Below are 24,784 nucleotides of genomic sequence, written 5' to 3'. Positions count from 1 at the left end.
GGCAATGGTGGTCTAGCCTACAAGCCAACGGTGAAGCTCCACGAACATGGAAAGCTTTAAGAGCTTCCATTATGAAGCAGTTTTTGGCCACCAATGCCAAAGACAAAGTACTCACCGAATGGCGAAGCTTAAAGCTCTCTCCCTATGAATCCATCCACAAATATGTAGACAAGTTTTGGGACCTACAACTCAAAGCCACTGTCTTCAAAAAGTTGGATTTTGGAGAGCAAAAGCAACAATTTTGTGTGGGCTGAACCGAAGAAATGGTGGAGTATGTCAACTCCCAAAGGCCACGTACCATATCGATGGTAATACACCATACTATGGTGACCTCTCGAATCAATTTCCAAATGGGGGCTAAAAGAAATAATAAGCCCACGGAAAACAAGGGTTCCAATGAGCCTAAGGGGAAGGACAATGTCCAAAAGTCTCCTAAGGACAACTCCAACAAAGCTAAAGAGAAGGGAGTTTACAAAGGTAAGAACAAACTCTCTCCTGAAGAGCTTGAGCGTTATCGCAAGGATAACCGGTGTTTCAAGTGCGGCGAACAAGGGCATGCGTACTGCGCTTGTCCCCAAAAGAACAACCACCAAGATCCTCCTAGAGCTTCCTTGGTTGAAATCCAAGAGGAGGAGACTCACCAAACTCACCACAAAGGATCTCCTCTATGCCATGCTTGGGGAAAGGTAAGAGAACATGATGCTTTTATTCTCTTTGACCCTAGTTCTACTCACAATTTTATATCTATAGAGTTGGCTACCAAGCTAGGCATACAATCCTTCGAGATGGGAGATGTCCTACCCGCAGACAGTGCCTTCAAGGGGCAAGAAGCTTCAGTCACTCCCTTAATCGGGAAATTGAGGCTTCATGTCCAAGGCTATGTGGACAAAGAGGACTTCTTTATCCCTCCTCTCAAGCATGAGGATGTAATCCTAGGGGCACCATGGTTTGACTGCCTGGTTGCCGATGTTAAGTTTCCTGAAAGGAGAATCTCTTTTAAGTTCAGGGAAAAAGACATGTATATAGATGTTAAGGAAATGGGTAACACTATTCCCATTGTACATACACAAGCTTTCAACAAGTCAATAAAGAGCTCTATTTCCGTGTACATGATTTTTGTTAAAGATTCTCAAAATGAACCTAATGCTTTAGCAAAAGAAAATAAAAGCAACCAAAGGAATTAGAGTTATCCAATTTTCTCAAGGGGTTTCAAGATGTTTTTATTGACCACATCCCTTGTGAGCTACCTCCTAAACGAGGTAATGATGACCATGCAATTGAACTACTTCCAGGAAGTTCACTGCCTAACAAACCTCCTTATAGAGTTTCTCAAGCTCAACAAGAGGAGATTATGCGGCAAGTGCATGAGTTAGTTGAGAAGGTCATGGTTAGGCCTAGCTCATCTCCATTTTGCTCACCTGTGCTATTAGTGCAAAGAAAGACGGCACATATCGTATGTGTGTCGACTATAGAGCACTAAATAGAATCACTATCAAGAATAGGTTTTCCGTTCCACGGGTAGAAGACCTATTTGATAAGCTACAAGGATCGACCTACTTCAGTAGGATTGACCTAAAAAGTGGCTATCATCAAATAAGGATAGTTGATCAAGACATTGTAAAGACCGCATTTCGCACCACATTTGGTCTTTACGAATACATTGTCATGCCTTTTGGCTTGACCAATGCACCAGCCACATTCAACCGCTTGATGGAGAAGTTGTTCACGCCTCATCGAACCTTCACTGGAGTGTTCTTTGATGATATTATCATCTACTCTAATTCATTAGAGTCTAGACGAACACAAGCAACACCTCCAGGTAATATTTCAAGTTTTAAGAGAGAATAAACTTTATGTTAATCGAAAGAAAAGTGAATTTTTATTGCAAGAGATTCAGTATTTAGGTCACATTATCTCTCAAGATGGCATCCAAATGGATCCATCAAAGTTAGAGGTAATAAAAGGATGGCCTAAACCAAGGAATCTTCATGAACTAAGAAGCTTTATAGGTATGTGTGCATACTATAGACACTTCATAGAAAAGTTCTCACAAATTGCGGGACCATTACATGACCTAACAAAGAAAAGCGTTAGGTACACATGTTCTGCTAAGGAGAACAATGCTTTCGAAAAGTTTAAAGAAAAGCTTATCTCTCAACCTGTGCTTACACTACCGGATCTCTCAAAATCATTTGAGGTCCAATGTGATGCTTGTGGTGATTGCCTTGGAGCTGTTTTACTCCAAGAAGGGCACGCCATAGGCTATGAGAGTCGAAGGCTCGACCCTGTTGAGCAAGCTCTAGGCATATATGATAAGGAACTCCTTGCAGTTCTACATGCCTTAGACTCATGGAAACACTATTTATTGGGGACTCCTTTCATTCTGCGAACGGATCACCAAAGTCTTAAGTACTTCATGACGCAGACCAAGCTCTCCGACAAACAAATGAGGTGGGCAAATTTCCTTTCGCAATTTCATTTTCATAATCAAGTAGCTGATGCACTCTCAAGACGACCGAGAGTGAATGCGGTTTCCATAGCCACTCACAATGATCTATCTTCAATGATAGATGAGTACGCTATTGATCCCGATTTTAGAGATGTGATTTCAGCCCTTGCATTAGGGAAGAAAGAAGAACCATTTACTTTACAAGATGGTTATCTTCTCTATGGTAATAGACTATGCGTTACTAACTCACTACGTGAGAAAGTAATGTATGAATCTCATGCTCCACCTTATGTGGGGCATAGAGGGATTCAGTCTACCTTAAAGGGAATTGAAACATATTTCTATTGGCCTACCATGAAACTGAACATACAAGAGTATGTTTCTAAATGTGTGGTATGCCAAAAGACAAAATTTGATAGAGGGAAGCAACTTGGATTGCTTCAACCCTTGTCAATCCCTAATTCACCATGGGAGAGCATATCCATGGATTTTATCTTTGGATTGCCTAAGTCTATCCATGGGAATACGGGAATATGGACGATAGTAGACAGGTTCAGTAAACAAGCTCATTTTATACCTGTCAAAAAGACTATCAAAGCCCATCAAATGGCAACCCTCTTCATTTCACAAATTTTCAAGTACCATGGCTTGCCAATGTCCATAGTGTCGGATAGAGATCCTAGAATGACCAGTAATTTCTAGAAGGGTCTCTTTGAGAATTTAGGGACAAGGCTAAACTTCTCTTCGGCCTATCATCCACAAATAGATGGCCAAAGTGAAATAGCTAACCTAAGCATTCTCGATCTACTAAAAGCCTATGTAACGGAAGTAGATCAAAGATCCCAATGGGAGAAGTACTTACCCTTAGTGGAGTATGCTTACAATAACACTGTACACACTTCCACGGGAAAAGCACCTTTCGAAGTAATTGACGGAAGATCAAAAAGTCCCTTGCTACTTAAAGTACATGGGAAGATCTTCACTGCAGATGAGTATAGCCGAGACCTACAAGAATCTTTTCAAAAGATTAAGGATGCTACAAGAATCTTTGATAGAGGGAAGCAACTTGGATTGCTTCAACCCTTGTCAATCCCTAATTCACCATGGGAGAGCATATCCATGGATTTTATCTTTGGATTGCCTAAGTCTATCCATGGGAATACGGGAATATGGACGATAGTAGACAGGTTCAGTAAACAAGCTCATTTTATACCTGTCAAAAAGACTATCAAAGCCCATCAAATGGCAACCCTCTTCATTTCACAAATTTTCAAGTACCATGGCTTGCCAATGTCCATAGTGTCGGATAGAGGTCCTAGAATGACCAGTAATTTCTAGAAGGGTCTCTTTGAGAATTTAGGGACAAGGCTAAACTTCTCTTCGGCCTATCATCCACAAATAGATGGCCAAAGTGAAATAGCTAACCTAAGCATTCTCGATCTACTAAAAGCCTATGTAACGGAAGTAGATCAAAGATCCCAATGGGAGAAGTACTGGAGTATGCTTACAATAACACTGTACACACTTCCACGAGAAAAGCTCCTTTCGAAGTAATTGACGGAAGATCAAAAAGTCCCTTGCTACTTAAAGTACATGGGAAGATCTTCACTGCAGATGAGTATAGCCGAGACCTACAAGAATCTTTTCAAAAGATTAAGGATGCTATCTCTATCTCACAGCAAAGGCAAAAGGCTGCTGCTGACAAGCACAGAAGAGCCCAAGCCTTTAAAGAAAATGATTGGGTCTTGTTAAAGTTTCCCAAGGCTCGATTAAGGCACACGACGGGCAAGAATCCTACGGGCCACCAAAAGTACTATGCTAAACTAGCAAAAAGGTACTATGGTCCCTTCCAGATTCTTAGGCCAATCAATGAGATGGCCTATCAACTCAAGTTGCCCAATCATTGGCTCATTCCATGTGAGCCTATTAAAGCCTTACAAAGGAGAGCCACCTCAAGAACCAACTATTGAAGACCCACCGGAGATCGAGGACCAAGAGGAGGTGCTGCAGCCCGAGTTCATTCTCCGATATGAAGACAAGGTATTAAGAGGCGGTAAGATTATCCGACGATATCTTATTAAGTTTAAGAATTATCCTTTTGAAGATGCTAGATGGATGCAAGGCATACAATTAAAGGATAACCTAAACCTTGTCAATGCTTACAATGCTTCCCATGAGTAAGCAAATGTACAAAATGTTAAAAATGAACAAAGTTTTTTTTGTCTTATAAGACTCTTTTTCTTTATTGTGCACAAAAATGAAGTAGTATGCATGCTTAGATCAAGTTTGTGGAGACGACGTCTCCCAAACACCAAGTAGAGCTTGTCACTCTACTATGGAAGATTGATAAGACTAATGTGTAGACATGCTTGCGGCAGCCTGAGGCTCTCAAGCGCCAAATGGACTAGTCATCCATTGTGGAATGATGTCGTAGGGTAACATAGGGATCCTCTACCCGCTAAGAAAAGGACTCATGAATATGCTTTATCTTCTCTACACCATAGTCGAGGACGACTATGATTTCAAGAGAGAGGTAATGTCATAATAATCAATATCTAATTCTCCTAAATGATTTTCTCATATTAAACTGATCATTTAATGTGGGGAAGTGCCAGGGGAGAAAAAGCTAGAATATTGGTTAAGCTAGCAGACCGGCCACAGTAGGGATCCAAAGGAGGGAAAATAGGGATCCAAAAGGGGGGCCATGTCATAAAATCTAATATCTAACTAACCCAAATGATTTTCTCATATTAAATTGATCACTTAATGTGGGAGAATAAACGGGAACAAGTGTTAAGATATAGGTATGTGATTTTAGATCTATCTCAACACGGGGCCAATGTAAAGGGGCCCAAAAGGGAGATGGTCTATCAAAGAGCAAGGCTAACCAATGGAGCATAAGACCTTAGGGTTAGCTCATTGAAGACCTCCAATAAATGTGTGTAAAAGTCCTTTTGACCTTAAGTAAGCTAGGGCTGAGCTTGAGGTGGGAACCCGGCCCAAGCTCGAGGTGCTTGTCCTGCTTGAGGTGCTTGTCATGCTTGAGGTGTTTTTCATGCTTGAGGTGCTTGATTAAGATGCTTGAGGTGCTTGACTGGCTCCATGCTTGAGGTGCTTGACTTGCTGCATGATTAAAGTACTTGAGGTGCCTTGAGAAGCTTGCCTGAGATGCTTGTGGGAACCCCCCCTAGTTCAAGTGCTTTGTCATGCTTGGTGAGTAAGGTGCTTGATCACCTAAAAGTCAAAAGCATTCCTACAAGAGGGGGGCGAGCCCTTTTCCTAGGGCCTAGAGAGAGAACACCCACTCACACACACAAGGGAAGCCCATCTTGAAGAGGCAGCAAGGACACATGTCAGGCCCCTACCCATGTTATCTTCATGTGTTGCTTGAAGCCTATTGGCTAGGCTTCAAAGGGGTCCAATGATAAATTACATGAATTATCTAATTGTTTTAGCATTTATCAAGTCCTCTCTCTCAAAGGGAAAAGGGGGACACTTGTCCCAAGGCTACCCATGTTGCTTGTAATGGCTCCTGCTTGTGATTGGCTAGGCCTGGAGGGGTCCAATGAGCTTCAGGCATGAGCTACAAGGGGGGGTCGACCCAAGCAAGCTAGGGGGGTGCCTAGGGGGTATACTCACCCACACACACTCACAAGCACTCTCATTGTGTGATATGCAAAGTGCAAGAGCTCCCTCTCCAAGCAAGTAGAGGTGGAGAGCCTACACCAACACTCTTGGCTATGGAGTGCAAATCCAACCAAGAGCCATGCTTCAATGCTTAAGCTTGCCATCTCCTTCTTCTTCATTACTATGCTATTATGTATGCTAGCAACAAGAGTATGATAAGTGAGGAACTAATTCTTTCTCCTACGAAATGTTTCTTCTTCCTCTTCCCTACCCTCATTCCCTGCTAGCTCTCTCCACCTTCGAAGGTGTTTGAGGTCTTGGGACTGAGGCTTGGGATAGTTAAAGCTTTCTTCAAGTTTATGTTATGTTTGTGGTGCATGAAGCCTTCCATCTTCATGGCATCACCTAGGTCACAAGGAACACAAAGACTGTATTGTAACAAGTCTCTCTTTATGGGAGAAATCATAATACAAATGCCTATTGGAGGGGGGACCGGCTCCACATAAATCCGGTCCTCAATTGTTGTCATGTTCTCTAAACTCTCTCTCTTGCAAAAGTATTGTCTATGCCAAGTTAACTAATTGCTATGATTATGTTGCTATCTTCAATTATGTATACCCGCTATGCTCACAAAATCATTTCTTGAAAGTACTCTCATTAAATTCCGCTATTCTCAAATTGAATAGGCAAATTCCATTACATTGGTATCAGAGCATTTGGTTTCTCTTTTCTTGCTTAAGAAGAGAGGTCCTTAAGTAGCCTATAAATGGTTGATGTTGTTAATTATAATAGAGTAAGTGGAACTGGGATCTAATACCGGTTTTGTTAAGCCCACTATGTGGGGGATGGTGCACACCTCGGGAGCTTTGGACTTAATAATGGAGTCTTTTTAGACTTGCCTACGGCTTTACCATTATTGAGCCATAAGAAGTCCGAAAGGAGCTAGCCCTTGGCAACTCTGCTATGTTAGACCTACTCCTCTACTCTCTATAATTAACCACTTTGAGCCGTGGGTGTAGATACTTAAGAGCCGATTTTCAAAGGCTAAGAGGAGTGGCAACTAAGGTTTTGAATTGCCAAAGCATACACTAAGTACATACATAAAATTTTGTTAACATGGCTGACAATAATCAAGAGAGTAGAATGAACATTGATAGCTTTGATTTTGCACATGAAGGTGCTAATGAAGATGCTCCCATGTTTGTGAATTATCTTGTGACTAGGTTGCAACAAGCTATGGGCAACCCTACCTTGCAAGCCGAAGTTACTCAACAACTTCGTGCCTATGGAATTTCCCTTCCTCTCCAAGAGGAGAGAGAGCTTAGGAGGCCTCTTGAAGAGACCCCCAAAAGAAGACTCTCTCCCATTCGAGAGGAGGAATCCAAAGAGAAAGAAAGCAATGAAAGTCTAAGTTCTTCTGAAGATGTGGCTCCACGAAGAAGGCGGTCTAGACGATCGCCTACTCCTCCCAAGAGGAAAAGAGCAACCCATAGTCCTTCTCCTCATCACTCTCAAAGGCAAGAGAGGAAACAAAGGAAGAAAAGGGCTAGGAAGAGGTCACCCTCTTCTCCTTCTTCTTCACCTTCCTTCTCTTCCGATGAAAGTTATGGCTATTCTCCTAGAGAATACAAGAGGGGAGGGCATCGCAAATCATTTCCTGCATGGCGAAGGTCACAAAAGCTAAAGAAGCTCAAGGAGGGAGGAAAGAGTATCTCTTTTCTCACCTACGATGGCACCTTTGGTGCTACCGACAAAGTGTTGGCCTTCATCCAGCAATTTGATGCGGCCTTTGGGGACGAGGGCTTCACAGAGTCCTCCAAGCTACGCCATGTAGCTATGCACTTCCAAAAATCAGCTCGTCAATGGTGGGCTAGCCTTCGTGGCAATGGAGAAGCCCCAAAGACATGGAAAACTCTACGAGTTTCCATCATGAAGCAATTTCTTCCAAGCGATACTAAAGATAAAGTTCTTACCGAATGGCGCGGCTTGAAGCTCCTCTCTCATGAGTCTATCAACAAGTATGTAGATAAGTTTTGGGATTTACATCTCAAAGCTACTGTCTTTCAAAAGATAGACTTTGCCGAGCAAAGACAACAATTCTGTGCGGGATTACCTGAAGAGATGGCCGAATATATCAACTCTCAACGGCCCGGTACTATTACCGAAGTAATCCACCACACCATGGTTGCTTCACGCATCAATTTCCATCAAGGGGCTAGACGTAATGTCAAGCCCATGGAAAACAAAGATAAAAATGATGCAAAGGGGAAATCCAATGCTCAAAATAATTCCCAAGGCACTTCCAACAACAACGACAACAATCGGTCCAAGGAGAAGGGAGTTTACAAAGGTAAAAACAAACTCTCTCCTGAAGAGCTTGAAGCTTTTCGCAAGGACCATAAGTGTTTCAAGTGTGGGGAGCAAGGACATGGCTATCGTTCTTGCCCCAAGAAGAATACTCGCAATGAGACTCCTAGGGCTTCCACCATCGAAGCTCCAAAAGAGGATGCTCATTGCAAAGGATCATCACTCTCCTATGCTTGGGGAAAGGTAAGAGAGCATGATGCCTTCATCTTGTTTGACCCTGGCTCTACTCTCAACTTCATATCAATAGAGTTGGCCACCAAGTTGGGCATTCAAGCTTTTGAGATGGGAGATATAGTAACAGCTGATGCAGCTTTCAAGGGACAACAAGCCTCCGTTACTCCCTTGATTGGGAAGTTGAGGCTTCATGTCCAAAGCTATGTCGACAAAGAAGACTTCTTCATCTCTCCCCTCCAACATCAGGATGTTATCCTAGGGGCACCATGGTTTGATCGCATGGCTGCCAACATGAAGTTCCCTAAAAGGAGAATTTACTTCACCTACAGGGGAAAGAACATGTATATAGATGCTAGTGAGCGTGGTCGCACTATTCCACTTGTAAATCCTCTTTCTTTTGATAAATCAATGAAGAGCTCAGTTTCTGCGTACATGATTTATGTCAAAGAGTCTCTAAAAGCTAATAATGTTTCATCAAATGGAAATGATAGGAATCAAGAAGAGTTAGACTTGTCTACTTTCTAAAAGGATTCCAAGATGTGTTCATCGATGATATCCCTATGGACCTACCTCCAAAACGAGGGGATGATGACCATCGTATTGAGCTCCTTCCAGGAAGCTCACCGCCTAACAAACCTCCTTATCGAGTCTCACAAGCTCAACAAGAGGAGATCATGAGGCAAGTACAAGAGCTGGTAGACAAAGGGATGGTGAGGCCTAGTTCCTCTCCCTTTTGTTCTCCAGTCCTTTTAGTGCAAAAGAAAGATGGTACATACCGTATGTGTGTGGACTATCGAGCACTAAACCATATCACTATCAAAAACAGATTTCCCGTACCTCGGGCAGAAGATCTGTTTAATAAGCTACAAGGCTCTACCTACTTCAGTAGGATTGACCTTAAGAGTGGCTATCATCAAATAAGGATAGTGGATGAGGATATCTTAAAGACCGCGTTTCGCACAACATTTGGTCTTTATGAATATCTAGTCATGCCTTTTGGCTTGACTAATGCACCAGCTACATTCAATCGTTTGATGGAAAAAAAATTTAGACCATATCGAAAATTCACTGGAGTGTTCTTCGATGATATCATCATCTACTCCAAGTCTTTGGAGGAACATAAGCAACATCTCCAAGTGATTTTTCAAGCCTTGAGGGAGAACAAACTTTTTCTCAACCAAAAGAAAAGTGAATTCTTCCTTCAAGAGATTCAATATCTAGGCCATATTATCTCTCACGATGGTATTCGTATGGATCCATCAAAGTTAGAGGTAATAAAATCATGGCCTAACCCAAGGAATCTACATGAGCTAAGAAGCTTTATTGGTATGTGTGCATACTATAGACGCTTCATAGCAAAATTCTCTCAAGTAGCAGGACCACTACACGACTTAACCAAGAAGAACGTTAAGTTTGTATGGACTGCTAAGGAGCAAAATGATTTTGAAAAACTCAAAGAGAAGCTTACTTCCCAACCAGTCCTCGTGCTTCCGGATCTCTCAAAGACATTTGAGGTCCAATGTGATGCTTGTGGTGATTGCCTTGGAGCGGTTTTGCTTCAAGAAGGGCATGCCATAGCATATGAGAGCCGAAGGCTCAATGGTGATGAACGAGTCTTGGGCATTTATGAGAAAGAGCTTTTAGCTGTTCTACATGCCCTAGACACATGGAAGCACTACCTATTGGGGACTCCATTTATCCTACGAACCGACCACCAAAGTCTCAAGTATTTCATGACGCAAACCAAGCTTTTCGACAAACAAATGAGGTGGGCAAATTTTCTTTCGCAATTTAATTTCCATATTGCTCACATAGCTGGTAAGCACAATCAAGTTGCCGATGCACTTTCACGACGACCAAAAGTTAATGCGGTGTCTATAGCTACTCACAATGATCTATCCTCTATGATAGATGAGTATGCTACTGACCCTGACTTTAGAGACATAATGTCAGCCCTTGCTTTGGGGAAAAGAGGAACCATTCACCTTGCAGGATGGTTATCTTCCCCACGGCAATAGGCTATGTGTTATCCATTCCCTTCGTGAGAAGGTTATGTATGAATCCCATGCTCCTCCATATGCAGGGCATAGAGGTATTCAACCTACTCTCCGAGGAGTAGAGACGTATTTCTATTGGCCTACCATGAAAGTGGACATACAAGAGTATGTTTCAAAATGTGTAGTATGCCAAAAGACCAAGTATGATAGAGGGAAGCAACCTGGATTACTCCAGCCATTGCCTATTCCAAATTCACCATGGGAGAGTATATCCATGGATTTCATCTTTGGATTGCCCAAGTCTATCCATGGGAATACAGGAATATGGACAATAGTCGACAAGTTTAGCAAGCAAGCACATTTTATTCCTGTCAAAAAGACTATTAAGGCACATCAAATGGCAACTCTCTTCATATCTCAGATTTTCAAACACCATGGATTACCCACATCCATCGTGTCAGATAGAGATCCTAGAATGACCAGTAATTTCTGGAAAGGTCTCTTTGAAAATCTAGGAACAAGATTGAATTTCTCTTCGGCCTATCACCCACAAACGGATGGCCAAAGTGAGATAGCCAATCTTACGATACTCGATCTACTCAAGACTTATGTTACCGAAGTAGATCAACGCTCACAATGGGAAAAGTATTTACCGCTAGTAGAGTATGCCTACAATAATACTGTACATACTTCTACGGGCAAAGCACCTTTCGAGATCATAGAAGGAAGACCTAAAAGTCCCTTGCTACTGAAAGTACATGGGAAGATCTTCGCCGCCGATGAGTATAGCCGTGACCTACAAGAATCTTTTCAAAAGATTAGGGAGGCTATAGCCATCTCTCAACAAAGGCAAAAAGCTGCTGCTGATAAGCACAGAAGAGCCTTAATGTTCAAAGAAAATGATTGGGTCTTACTCAAGTTTCCTAAGGCTCGATTAAGGCAAACGACGGGCAAAAATCCTACGGGCCATCAAAAGTATTATGCTAAACTAGCAAAAAGATACTATGGTCCTTTCCAAATCTTGAAGCCTATCAATGAGACGGCTTATCAACTCAAGTTGCCCAACCATTGGCTTATACACAATGCCTTTCATGTAAGCTTACTTAAGCCCTACAAAGGAGAGCCACCAATTGAACCAATTATTGAAGACCCTCCCGAAGTTGAAGACCAAGAAGAGGTGCTACAACCCGAAGCTATCCTTCGGCATGAAGACAAGGTACTACGACATGGTAAGATTATCCGACGGTATCTTATTAAGTTCAAAAATTATCCTTTTGAAGATGCTAAATGGATGCAAGGAGTACAACTTAAGGATAGTATGAACCTTGTCAATGCTTACAATGCTACATTAGAGTCAGCAAATGTACAAATTTTTTTAAATAACTCATGTTTTTGTCTTATATGACTAGTCTTTTTTAATTGTGCACAAATTTAACTAGTATGCATGCTTAGAATCATGTTTGTGATGACGACGTCTCTCAAACACCAAGTAGAATTTGTCACTCTACTTTGGGAGAATGAAATGGACTAAAGAGCAGACATGCTTGCGGCAGCTATGTCTCCCAAGCACCAAATGGATTAGTCATCCATCTTGGAAAGATGTCGTAGGGTAAAAAGGGATCCTTTACCCGCTAAGTACGATTGACTAATGACTAAGACTTTATCTCTTCTACCTCATAGTCGAGGACGACTATGATTTCAAGAGAGAGGTAATGTCATAAAATCTAATATCTAACTAACCCAAATGATTTTCTCATATTAAATTGATCACTTAATGTGGGAGAATAAACGGAAACAAGTGTTAAGATATAGGTATGTGCTATTAGATCTATCTCAACACGGGGCCAATGTAAAGGGGCCCAAAAGGGAGATGGTCTATCAAAGAGCAAGGCTAACCAATGGAGCATAAGACCTTAGGGTTAGCTTCATTGAAGACCTCCAATAAATGTGTAAAAGTCCTTTGACCTTAAGTAAGCTAGGGCTGAGCTTGAGGTGGGAACCCGGCCCAAGCTCGAGGTGCTTTGTCCTGCTTGAGGTGCTTGTCATGCTTGAGGTGTTTTCATGCTTGAGTGCTTGATTAAGATGCTTGAGGTGCTTGACTGGCTCCATGCTTGAGGTGCTTGACTTGCTGCATGATTAAAGTACTTGAGGTGCCTTGAGAAGCTTGCCTGAGATGCTTGTGGGACCCCCCTAGTTCAAGTGCTTTGTCATGCTTGGTGAGTAAGGTGCTTGATCACCTAAAAGTCAAAAGCATTCCTACAAGAGGGGGGCGAGCCCTTTTCCTAGGGCCTAGAGAGAGAACACACCACTCACACCACACAAGGGAAGCCCATCTTGAAGAGGCAGCAAGGACACATGTCAGCCCCTACCCATGTTACCTTCATGTGTTGCTTGAAGCCTATTGGCTAGCTTCAAAGGGGTCCAATGATAAATTACATGAATTATCTAATTGTTTTAGCATTTATCAAGTCCTCTCTCTCAAAGGGGAAAGGGGACACTTGTCCCAAGGCTACCCATGTTGCTTGTAATGGCTCCTGCTTGTGATTGGCTAGGCCTGGAGGGGTCCAATGAGCTTCAGGCATGAGCTACAAGGGGGGGTCGACCCAAGCAAGCTAGGGGGTGCCTAGGGGGTATACTCACCCACACACACTCACAAGCACTCTCATTGTGTGATATGCAAAGTGCAAGAGCTCCCTCTCCAAGCAAGTAGAGGTTGAGAGCCTACACCAACACTCTTGGCTATGGAGTGCAAATCCAACCAAGAGCCATGCTTCAATGCTTAGCTTGCCATCTCCTTCTTCTTCATTACTATGCTATTATGTATGCTAGCAACAAGAGTATGATAAGTGAGGAACTAATTCTTTCTCCTACGAAATGTTTCTTCTTCCTCTTCCCTACCCTCATTCCCTGCTAGCTCTCTCCACCTTCGAAGGTGTTTGAGGTCTTGGGACTGAGGCTTGGGATAGTTAAAGCTTTCTTCAAGTTTATGTTATGTTTGTGGTGCATGAAGCCTTCCATCTTCATGGCATCACCTAGGTCACAAGGAACACAAAGACTGTATTGTAACAAGTCTCTCTAATGGGAGAAATCATAATACAAATGCCTATTGGAGGGGGACCGGCTCCACATAAATCCGGTCCTCAATTGTTGTCATGTTCTCTAAACTCTCTCTCTTGCAAAAGTATTGTCTATGCCAAGTTAACTAATTGCTATGATTATGTTGCTATCTTCAATTATGTATACCCGCTATGCTCACAAAATCATTTCTTGAAAGTACTCTCATTAAATTCCACTATTCTCAAATTGAATAGGCAAATTCCATTACAGGCCATTTGCAAAAGAGCCATGTGCAACAATGGGCTAAAAAGACCCTAAGGTTCAGCCCATTAAGACTTCCAAAATGCTAAGGTTCCAAAATTCAAAGGTTATGTCCAAAGGTCAACCCTAGGGGAATTGGATGCTTTGTGTGTGTAAAAAAAAGTCTTTGCATATCCCTACATGGGAGGGGGCGAGCCTTTCTTCTAGGGGATGAGAGAGAAAGCCACACACACACACACAAGCTCCCTTTACACAAAGGGAATGAGGGACACATGTCAGCTCCCTAGGCCAGATGCCCACAAGGTGTTATGATTTTTGTTGCTCTCTTCACCCAAGCACTCTTGTAATTCTCATTAGGAATCTATTCTAATGAAATGCCCACTATGTTCATGCTAATTTCCGCTACACACAAGTTTTTAGGCCATTAAATGTTACATTCCAAGTCTCTGAAATATCCAATCCAAAAGCTACATCATTGATCTGTTCTCTAATCTTAAACGGGCCATCATATCTGTCGGAAGGTTTGACAACCTTCCCTTTCTAATTTGCTTGTTTCCTAAGTCTCGCTTTATCTAGTTGGAAAAGAACAAATTGTCTTACAATGAGTTTGAGATCACAACAATGTTTGTCAAGCGCTTTCTTATGCTTTTCTTGAGATCTAAGGATAGCACGTTTCACATGCGTGGCCTTTTTTTTAAACATCTGAGCCAATGCCTAGATCTAACTGCTTTAGAGCAGCCTATACTAAAGAGGTCTATGCTTTTCTAATTTTAAATAAATTGTTGAGCCCTCCGAAGAGTCTATGCCGACAAATGCCGCTCTCCACTTCGCAGAGAGGATTCTCCTAAGCACTTCTCCTAGACGAGAGACTAAGTGTTAAAGCTCTTCCAAACTATCGCAAGTCCTAAGCTTTCAAGGGTTCTCATGCACTCTCCTATCGAGAGTTCTAGCACGGGTCCTGGTGCATTCCTTCAGCAGGAATTCTAGCACAAGACTCTCTGGTTCGAATAGTCTAAGTCTCCTTAATTAGTAAAAATTTAACACGTACACACACTCTAAGTATTCCAAAGTGCTCTTACCGCCACTAATTCTTTAAACTTTTTCATTTACTAAGGCGTGACGTTCGAGTTCTTGCAAGCATCGACTCTCATCAAGGTGGAAAGGTACGTAGTGTACGGTACGGTTTAGGTACGTACGGAACGTACTTCCGTACTGAACCAACCTTTAGGTACGTGATAGGTACGTACCATTTGTAAAAAAAGAAAATTACACTAAATTTAAGTTCACGGACCTTTCAAAAGAGAGTCTTTTGTAATCCTGGTCGATTAAAAAAGCCTAAGGCTCTCTCCCTTTCACCCTATTATCCCAATCTGAAAGCGCCTCTAGCGCGAGTGGTCCGTGGAGAAAATGGCCCCAAAAAAAAACAAAAACAAAAACAAAAAAACACCACCAAAAAAAAAAACTTGTCGTACTGCACCGTACCGTACGGAATCGTAAGGTACGTACGTACGGATTCCACCTTGACTCTCATAGACAACATCATGCCTTTCTTCGTTGAACACTGCTCCAATCCCTTTGCCATATGCATTGCAATGGACTTCAAAAGGATTTTGGAGAGCTGGCATAACTAGTACAGGTCCATGTTTCAAATGATACTTAAACCGTTGAAAGGCTTCTTGCTGTCTGAATCCCCATACAAACTTTATCTTTTTGTTTGTGAGATCATGTAAGGGTAATTGTTGTGAGATATGATAGTCAATGCTCATTTGAAGCGTGTCGTCTTTCTCCTGAACAAGCAAGACTGGTGAACGGTGACGAGAAGTACCAGGTCAAACAAGGCCCTTCTCAAGAAGTTCATTTACTTGTTCAAGGTTTTCTTCTTGCTATAAAAGATTAGCTCGATTAGATGGCTGATTTGGGGCGAACTGCCTGGAATCAGATCAATATAATGATCTTCCAGTCTCTCATGAGGTTAGTCATCAGCAGGAGTGTTAGTAAAAAAATCCTTATCTAAATTGGACAAGACATTTTCAGCACTCATCTCTCTGTCTTTAGCAAAAATGAAGTAAACAAAAAGACACTTCTTTATTTCTTGTTAATAGTGATGTGGCTGACCATGGGTATAGGCCAATCAGTAGCACTTGCATCTACATCATACTGTTGTCCTTTGAAAATAAAGAACAATTTCTTATTTACATAAATTGGGAGAGACATGAATTCTATAATGCCAAGGCACTCCCAAAACAACGTGGCAGCCTTGTATTAGAGCAACTAGGAAAGACTCTTGATCAGAGTACTTCCCAATCTTCATATTTGAATGCCCTTGCACTGGAGCGGAACTCGTAGTCAACCCTTTAAAGGCTGATCCTGAACTGATTGGAGTGCACAATCTTTCCCAAGTAAGTCCAAGAGATTCTCAAATATCCAATGAAATAAAATTGTCGGTGGAGCCTAGATTAAACAAGATCAATACTCTCCACCCATTCAAGCTGCCCCACGCTTTGAGTAGCTACCTTTTTCCTTTCTCCTTCCTGGTGTTGGCTTATACGTCGGGTACTGAATTTGATGCAAGAGGAGGAGAATCTTTCTTAAGCTCTGGACAATCTGGTTTCCTGTGGCCTTTCTCGCCACAATAGAAACATTTGCCCTCTTCCATGTTCTGATCAATATTTACACTGTGTACGTGCCACACCACGATATGCACCCCCTCCAAACCTGCACATCCTCCGACATGTGCCAAATTTATTGCATCGAGCATCGACACTAGCTGTCTCATGCAATAACACTCATCACACATACATGGACCGTCATACCCGTTTTTGCTCGTCCGAATTAGGATACTCTAGCTGGAATGAGTATTTGTAATCGATAGTTTCTCCAAGCATTCTGGTGCTAGCAGCACCAACACTTTGCATACACATTGACTAGAGCATTACCAATTGTGGACTCCATTTCCACCCCCTTTTTTATCATATGGTACATACTGGTAGGTTTCATATTATATTGGTTCGGAATCTTTGCAGATTCCTTACATCACTTCCTTGCATCACTTACCTTGATGGGCTGAAGTAAAACCCTAAGGACAACCAGGTTTCGAACCTCTGCAAGTCCGCAAGAGAGCGATTTGCTCACACTGGGCTAACCAACCAGCAAACGAGTGGATTATGCATGCAGCTGCACATCAAAATATTAAAAAACTATTGATGTTTTGAGCACTCCAACCTGCGCGCTCTCAGCCGAAGGCAAACAGTAGCACACTACCTTGCGCATGCTTTTCTTTTTATTTAAAGAAAAAGATGCGCCCTCCACATCGCCTCCTCCGCTGCCAATTACCACCACCTCCATTCCGCCAACATCCTGCGGTTCTTAAGGCACAGCAGCCCCCCCCCCCCCCCTCCCTTTTCTCGCCGATCGTTGGCACATCTTGCCCTCCCTGCCACCTACTGCAAGCCTTTCCCTCACCCTTTCTTTAATTGGAAACGGAATCTACATCAAATTCCACTAATAGATTACTTTTCGAAAATCGTAGGTACATACCTGCCTTTAATGACCTCGAAGAAAAACCAAAATTTGCTTCAACGCTAACACCCAACTTCTTTGTCGCGAAGCCCTTCACTCTGAATCAAAATCATCAAAAGTATCACCAGTCTAGCACTTTCAAAAGGTTGTGTCAGTAGTTCCAGCAGGGTTGCGAGCTCTTTTCGAGGAAGAGAAAAAGCATCAGTTGAAGAGTGAAAGAGAGATCGGCTCTGCATATATGTCACTCAGCATAACATCTAGCTAAATCTACTGCATGCTCAAAGGCCAATCTCTTAGGCTCCATATTTCCCCATTTTCGACAGCACCTAGGAGAGAAAAACAAAGAGCATCAGATAATGTTTTATTGTGATGTCTTTTCAAAATGCCTTGCACGCTGAAAAGGTCAATCATGCAAGTGTAAATCTTTGCATCCGTCATAATGCTGCGTTTTTCCCTCATGCTATCAAAAAGCATGCTCTAATCCAAAGCTCGAATACTGCCACATGCTTTCAAGCTGTAAATATATGTGACATCATCAAGATTGAAACCCTCTCGGATCATTTAATTGAAAAAAAAAACCCAATGTTTCCTCATAAAGTTCAAACTTTACATATCCTGCCTACAATGCATTCCATGAGAATGCATTGCACCATGGAAGCTCATCAAACACTCCTGTTGCTCTGGCTAGTACACCACATTTGCCGTACATATTTACAAGTCCACATTGACTGATTAACTTGTTGTTTAATAGACTGTTTCTGGAGATTCTGATGTCTATCTCTCTTCCCTTCTCTATTGCTTGCATTTGATCAAAACAATCAACAGTTTAATTTGCAAGCTCATATTTGGTGTAGCTTGCAATAAGTACATTCCAAGTGACTGAACTTTTCTGAGGGAGCTTGTCGAATATTTTCTGTTCTTTTGTAAGAAGCCCAGCCTTGGCATACATCTCAATTACTAGTGTGGTCTGTATTCTTATGTCTCGACTTAATACACCATATTGAGTTGCTATAGTATGCAACTTGAGAGCTTCACATAAGGCTTTCATGAATTTCAGCTCGTAGAGAAATATGACAGCATCTGCAGAGACACATTGAGACTGCATCCTCTCAAAGAAATCATGTGCCTCCTCACCAGTTCCATGTTCAACACATCGTGCCAGTAATGTAAAATCATCTTGAAGTGGAAGTACGTCGAACACTTCCTTTGCTATAGAGAGCAGGATGAACTTACAGTACATGTCAAGCAAGGCATGCCCAACCACTGGGTCTTGCTCCAAAACCCCTTGCCTTCCAAGATCAGCATGTATTCCAGGTGCCCCAATGTTGCAGAAGGCTTTCAAGGCACAAATACATGTGACAAAATCTAGTGCTATGCTAGCACCCTGCATTTTCTCACAACACTCAACTGCTTGATCACCATGACCATGTTTGACATTGTCTACGAGTAATGAATTCCATGAAATTGCATCTTGTAGTGGTAGATTTTCAAAGACTTGCTGTGCATTGCCAAGTAAGCCATGCTTGGCAAAGACATCAGCCAAAGTGTTGCCAACATCTAGTTTTGACATGCTCATGAATACTTTGAGCCATGTCCAGGGACACTATTTTACCAGAAGCTTTTGGGCTTCACATGAATGTTTTAGCATCCGAAAAGATGCCCTCCAAATACATTTGCTTGAAAAGATCGAGTACCACAAATGCAGCTTTGAGTGCATTCCAGCAAACCACATGTTGAATACGTATTCTGAAAAACACTTTTTGTGAATATGTAAGTGAACCACCCTTAATGAACATATCAGCAAGGGAGCCTCAAAATAAGGCGTCCACCTCAACGAACCCTGTATAACCATTAAACATTCCCAAAATCAGCCTTGTAATTGACAAAAACTCGTCATATCCTTTACAGCTCATATCCTGGCAATGGATTCCACCTGGATCAAAAGGCACCAGAATAATCTCCCAAATCATACATCTCATATCGTGTCCTCCACATCAAAATTTCAAACACCATATGCAGCAACCTAGCATCTGTTAACTTGCATTCATCTTTGTCCAAAAAGTTTATAAATTGTGTGCCGACCTCATATACACATTGTATTGCATCTAGAATACTCTCGTGATTCAAACCCTCTTTAGCTTGGTTTTGCATGCTATCTTGGCATAGCTCATGAACTTTGTACACATGCTTTCGAACATCCTCGACAACTTGCCCGTCCCTATACTCATAGATACTCTGGTTGATTTCAATTGAGTCTACATTACATGGCTTCTCATATACGGCATCAAGTATGCCCTCATCTACTGATTGCACCTGCTTGTTCTGTTGAAGTACAGACTTATCTATTGTAGCTTCAATTATGGCAAGAATAGGTTTATGATTTGTATGCTCTAGTGTGACCTGGAAACTTGCAACAATCGGCTCATTCATTCGATCATCTGGTATGGCACCTTCCATCTTCTCCAAGACATCACAAATACTCCTTACATCATGTGATTGCAATTGGAGATCTTGCTCCAAAATCTGATGCGAATACTCATGTTTGAGAGCTGTTTGAAAGTCATCCCAGCTTTGCCCATGTTTCATCCACATCTCTCAAACACAGACACTGATTTCTGGCACCACTAATTGTTTAAACACTTCAATCATCTTACTTTCTGAATCGTTTTGACGTTCCATCCCTTGCGCATAGACCTCGAGATATCCAAATAAGTCATACCCATCGAACAAGTTCCTCTCATCATACACAAGCTGCATAGCTGTATTCATTGCGTCCTCAATCTGCTCCTCTTGAAGTCTTGCCACCTGCTCGTGCATACGACTCAAAACCTGTTGAAGCATCTGCATAATCTCCCGTTTGGCTATTGAATCATTGACCACTCCATACGCCATATTTGCTTCAATTTGATCCAGAACATCTTCTTTTACCATAGTCATCATCGCTCCCACCCCAGCTGTTTCGCGTCAGGTTCACCAAAAATGTGGCGAAGCTGTGCGCGCTAGCCGGGAAGACACGAGGTCCTTGGCTGTCAGAGTTTTGACAGAGAGGAGTAGTTTGTCGTATGCTATGTGCTGTGAACAAAGATGAAAATTACAGAAGAAGAAAAATCGACGCTCGATTATTAACACCTTGCAGAATCCTCTTGCTGATCATCATTGAATTTTCACGCAGCCATGCTTAGGCTTGGGCGTTTTCCCTGCACAGTCTACGCCAGTGATCTCCTCTAGCTTGGGCGTTTTTTGTCTTTTTTTTCCTCCAGTGATCTCCGCCCTTTTTTTATCGTACTTACTAATTTATATCCAATTCTCCGCCTTGTTCTATCTTTACTTTGGCCTTTTTTGCCCAGCTTCAAAGTCCCATAATCTCAGAAGCTTTGCGTAAATTTTTATCCATGCAACACGAGAGACCGCTTATGGCCAAAGATGATCCAAGCAAATTCATGCAGATCCCAGTGTATCCCTTTGCATTCCACCTATGTACATAATGAAGATATTATGATGATTTGAGGAAAACCCCAAACAATGGTGCATCTACAGTGCTAGAACTTCATGAGGAACTATTTGTACATCAATGCCCAATACCACACACGAAAAACTGCTAAAATCTTGTTGTGATCAATATTTACACTATCTACGTGCCACAGCACGACAACGTCAATAGCCAACGTGAAACGCGAAAATCCGTACATTCGGCCACGTCACCACTTGTCAATGCAAATCGCGGAGAGCCGTTCTATCTGCCACGTGGCACTTTGCCACATACCCCCCTCTTGAAAGAATTGTAATCGCCCTCAATTACGCCTGCAAAACAAATAGAAGCCATAAACCAACTTAGTAAACAGTGACTCTAAGTATCGACGCACTAGACACGACACATCTAGCACATGTACAAAGACGACAGGCACATCACAGGACATCACATGACAAATCAATCACACAGAAAAATTCATTCTAAATCTCAGACCATGACTGCCGACAATGTATTTAGTAACCGCATCTAGATCCATCCCGGGCCTCACTGATGCCGTATTAACTAATCTATATTGCGATCATGTGTATAGAGATTTATGAGACCGAAATGTTGCAGTCATTTCTTCTTTTAGTTCCTGCACTCAAACAAGTCAAATGAGAGGGTACAAATCAATCATGTCCAATTTCGGGAATTCCGTTTCATAAAGTCATTCAACAGAATACTGTCAACTCATGAGTATTCTTGAAACCCAAAGGGAATATCAATGACCTTATTCAATCGATGCCTAGCATAAGGTGGAGCATGACTTTCCATCAAAAACTTTGGCTGTAAGTGTTTAGTAACACATAACTTTCCATATAGTGCTCATGATGTTGGCCATCAACAAGCTGATCATAGATCCTTGCAAAATCTGAATCTTCAGCATAATGTATCTTCATTTCATCTAGTTCACAATGGTACGGAATTGACACTGTTGATATTTGGGGCTTTCGTGACAACGTATCAGCCACCACGTTCTTTTTCCCTTGCACATGCATGATCTGAAAATGGAACATTGACAAGATGCTTGCCCATCGCATGTGTTTCTCAAAAAACTTCGTTTGTGTGAGAAAATATCGCAAGGTTTGATGATCTGTTTGGACAACAAAATCAGCCCCTAGCAGATAGTGTTTCCAACTAGTGAGAGCGTGAATTACTACCAGCAATTCTTTCTCATAGACTTGCAAGTTTCTTTTGGTCTTCAAAAGAATTATGCTCTCATATGCGACCACTCGGCCATTCTACATTAGAACTGCATCAAGGCTATGGCCATATGCATCACACTGAACCACAAAAGGTTTCAAAGATCTGGTAAAATAATTACCGGATCTGAAGGCTAAAATTTCCTTGGCTGTCCACTTGAAAATAACTTCTTTTCCTTGCAGTGCATAGCGTGGAGAAGCAATCTTAGCAAAATTTCGGATGAACCTCCTGTAGTAGGAACATAAGCCTAGAAAGCTTCAAATGTCATGTACGGACTTCCACTTTGGCCTAATGTCATGACCTAATTGCTTCCACTTTGGTGGGATCCATGTGTACCCCATCCTTCGCAACAACGTGCCCGAGGAAGTGAATCTCTTCCAAAAAGAATTCACTCTTCTTTGAAATTAATGAGTAGCCCGTTCTTACATAACTCATTGAAAACTGTCGTCAAGTGGTCCCTATGCTCCTCTTCGGACGTTGAGTAGACAATCATGTCATCAAATAAGGTACCCGCAAAGTTTCTATGTGGTCTAAAAATTATGTCCATCATTCTATTAAGCATGGCAGGAGCATTTGTGAGACCAAATGGCATCACAAGAAACTCATAGAGACCAAAGGTTGTCCTGAGTGCAGTCTTATGGACATCTTCTAGCCTAATGCGTATCTGGTGGTACCCACACTTTAGGTCTATCCTTGTAAACAATGATGCTCCCTCAAGCCGATCAAGAATGTCATCTATCCTCGGTATGGGGAACCTGTTCTTGATGGTATTTATATTCAAGGCGCGATAGTCAATGCACATGCGCCATGAACCATCCTTCTTCTGCACTAAGAGTACATGCAAACAAAAAGGGGATGAACTGGGCTGAATCAGCCCCTTCTCTAAAAGTTCGTTGACCTTACTCATAATCTCTTTTTGATGGGTTTTGTTAACCCTGTACGGTGGTCTATTCGATGGACTAGAACCTAGCACAAGATCTGTTGTATGATCCTCAAGTCTCTCAGGAGGTAGCTCCCCTAGCAAAGAGTTCGAAAAACAATCACTGAAACCACTCAAAAAAGTTGACTTGTCTTTATCTAAGGTAGACAAATTAGATATAACTTCAGGTACTTCTTTTGCAAAGATCAAGGACGCAGAAAGATGATTCTTTATTACAGATGAAATAGCAGAAGCAGAAACAACTGGAACAGACTCGCCTTTAAGCTTTACATCAAGGACATGAGTCTTTCCTCTATGTACAAGGATAATGTTTTTGTTATAGTTCCACCATAGCATGCAACCTATAGCACCATGGGATACCAAATAACACATCACAGCCCTCAAGTGGCATAATATGGAATTCTTCTACATCCACATAACTCTGAATGTGGAGACGAAACTTTCCCAAAATGGGAGTAGTAGGCTCTGAATGACCTGGGCATGCCAAACCTGCTTCACTTGTCATACCCATCTCCTCTACACGAATGCCCAACTTTGATGCCAATTCTGGTGATATAAAGTTTGCACGGGCTCCCAGATCAAAGAAAACCAGCACTGTCTGGTCTCTAACTTTGCTCCAAGCTCTGCACAGTTCTGTGGCATCTATGTTTGGTTGGACACCAACCAAATCTGGGACAAGTCCTGCACTCGGCTTTGGCTTCTTCCCTTATGGTTTGAATCATCATCCTTATCCTGTGACTTCTTCTGTGGGCATTCACAAAATGTCCTTCCAATTCACAAATGGAGCATTTCTTGGCCTCTCTAAGAGCTTTCCTGTCTTCAAAAGTTTTGCCAGAAAAATGCCTTTTTTGTCCTTGTCCTCGTCTCGAAGAACATTTAGATTGCTTTTTGGGCATGTCAGCTTCTTCAGTGGAGAGCTTCTTTGTGGGAGGCACAGAAGGCTTTGCTGCAACATTGCCCTTGGCTGAAAATTGTTTGCCTTGGGACTGTTTCGACAGATTGCTGGCCACTCTTGCATTCTCAATCAACTGGAACATATTCATGACATTACTCTTTGTGCAGTAGTCCCTGGTTTTGTTGGGAAATCCGCAACGGTACTTCTCAATCTGTTTTGACAATGGCACAAATATGTAAGAGGTGACTGGCAATAGTGTGGCCCAAAACTGTTTATTGTACTCTTCCAGATTCGCACATTGTTTAGCATTCAACTCGTGCAATCCACTTCAAAAGTGTTTGTCAGCCATGCACGCGCAAAAAGCTGTTTGAATTGGACCCACATTGTTGGAGGTTGACCCTGGTTCAACAATGCGGTCCACCATTGAAGCGCATTCCCTTTCAAGAAAGTGGCAGCCTTGCGTACCTTCGAAGACTCTGTGAAGTTTCCTCCAGTATAATATGCATCGAACTGTTGTATGAAGGTCAAAGCCTTCAGTTAATCCTCAGTTCCTTTGAAATTCTCAAACTTCACTCCCTGTCCACCTTCCTTGTAATCCTTAGGCTGACTCAAAAGAGCCACATTATCATCTTCATTCTGGGCTCGGCTAACACGTTAAGGTGGCCGATTTGGTGGTGTGGTTCCGGGAATCAGACCGATAGTATGGTCCTTAGGATGAGATGGGGGTAACTCTCCTCACAGGCCCTTTGAGAAACAGTCAGCATGTGTGTGCAGAAAATCTTGT

General features: G+C 42.1%; 2 protein-coding genes across 2 annotated transcripts; both read right to left on the bottom strand.

The window, feature by feature from the left end:
- Nucleotides 1-16,080: 16,080 nt before the first annotated feature.
- On the bottom strand, nucleotides 16,081-19,033 carry LOC147449441 (pentatricopeptide repeat-containing protein At4g18520, chloroplastic-like). The gene has a single exon (XM_086521888.1). It carries the CDS (start codon nucleotides 19,025-19,027, stop codon nucleotides 18,278-18,280), a length of 750 nt encoding a protein of 249 aa, XP_086378014.1. The 5' UTR covers nucleotides 19,028-19,033; the 3' UTR covers nucleotides 16,081-18,277.
- Nucleotides 19,034-19,384: 351 nt separating this feature from the next.
- On the bottom strand, nucleotides 19,385-20,043 carry LOC147449440 (uncharacterized). The gene has a single exon (XM_086521889.1). The coding sequence runs from the start codon at nucleotides 20,041-20,043 to the stop codon at nucleotides 19,390-19,392; it is 654 nt and encodes a 217-aa protein (XP_086378015.1). The 3' UTR covers nucleotides 19,385-19,389.
- Between the last annotated feature and the right edge of the window lie 4,741 nt (nucleotides 20,044-24,784).

Source organism: Adiantum capillus-veneris, chromosome 10, assembly GCF_014529385.1.
Source record: "Adiantum capillus-veneris isolate H3 chromosome 10, ASM1452938v2, whole genome shotgun sequence".
In the NCBI taxonomy this organism is placed as follows: domain Eukaryota; kingdom Viridiplantae; phylum Streptophyta; class Polypodiopsida; order Polypodiales; family Pteridaceae; genus Adiantum; species Adiantum capillus-veneris.
This window is presented reverse-complemented; position numbering and strand designations above follow the sequence as displayed.

Excerpts from the sequence above, each read along its gene's own strand:
- LOC147449440 (XM_086521889.1), bottom strand. The coding sequence starts at position 20,043 with ATGTGGATGAAACATGGGCAAAGCTGGGATGACTTTCAAACAGCTCTC.
- LOC147449441 (XM_086521888.1), bottom strand. The coding sequence starts at position 19,027 with ATGAGCATGTCAAAACTAGATGTTGGCAACACTTTGGCTGATGTCTTT.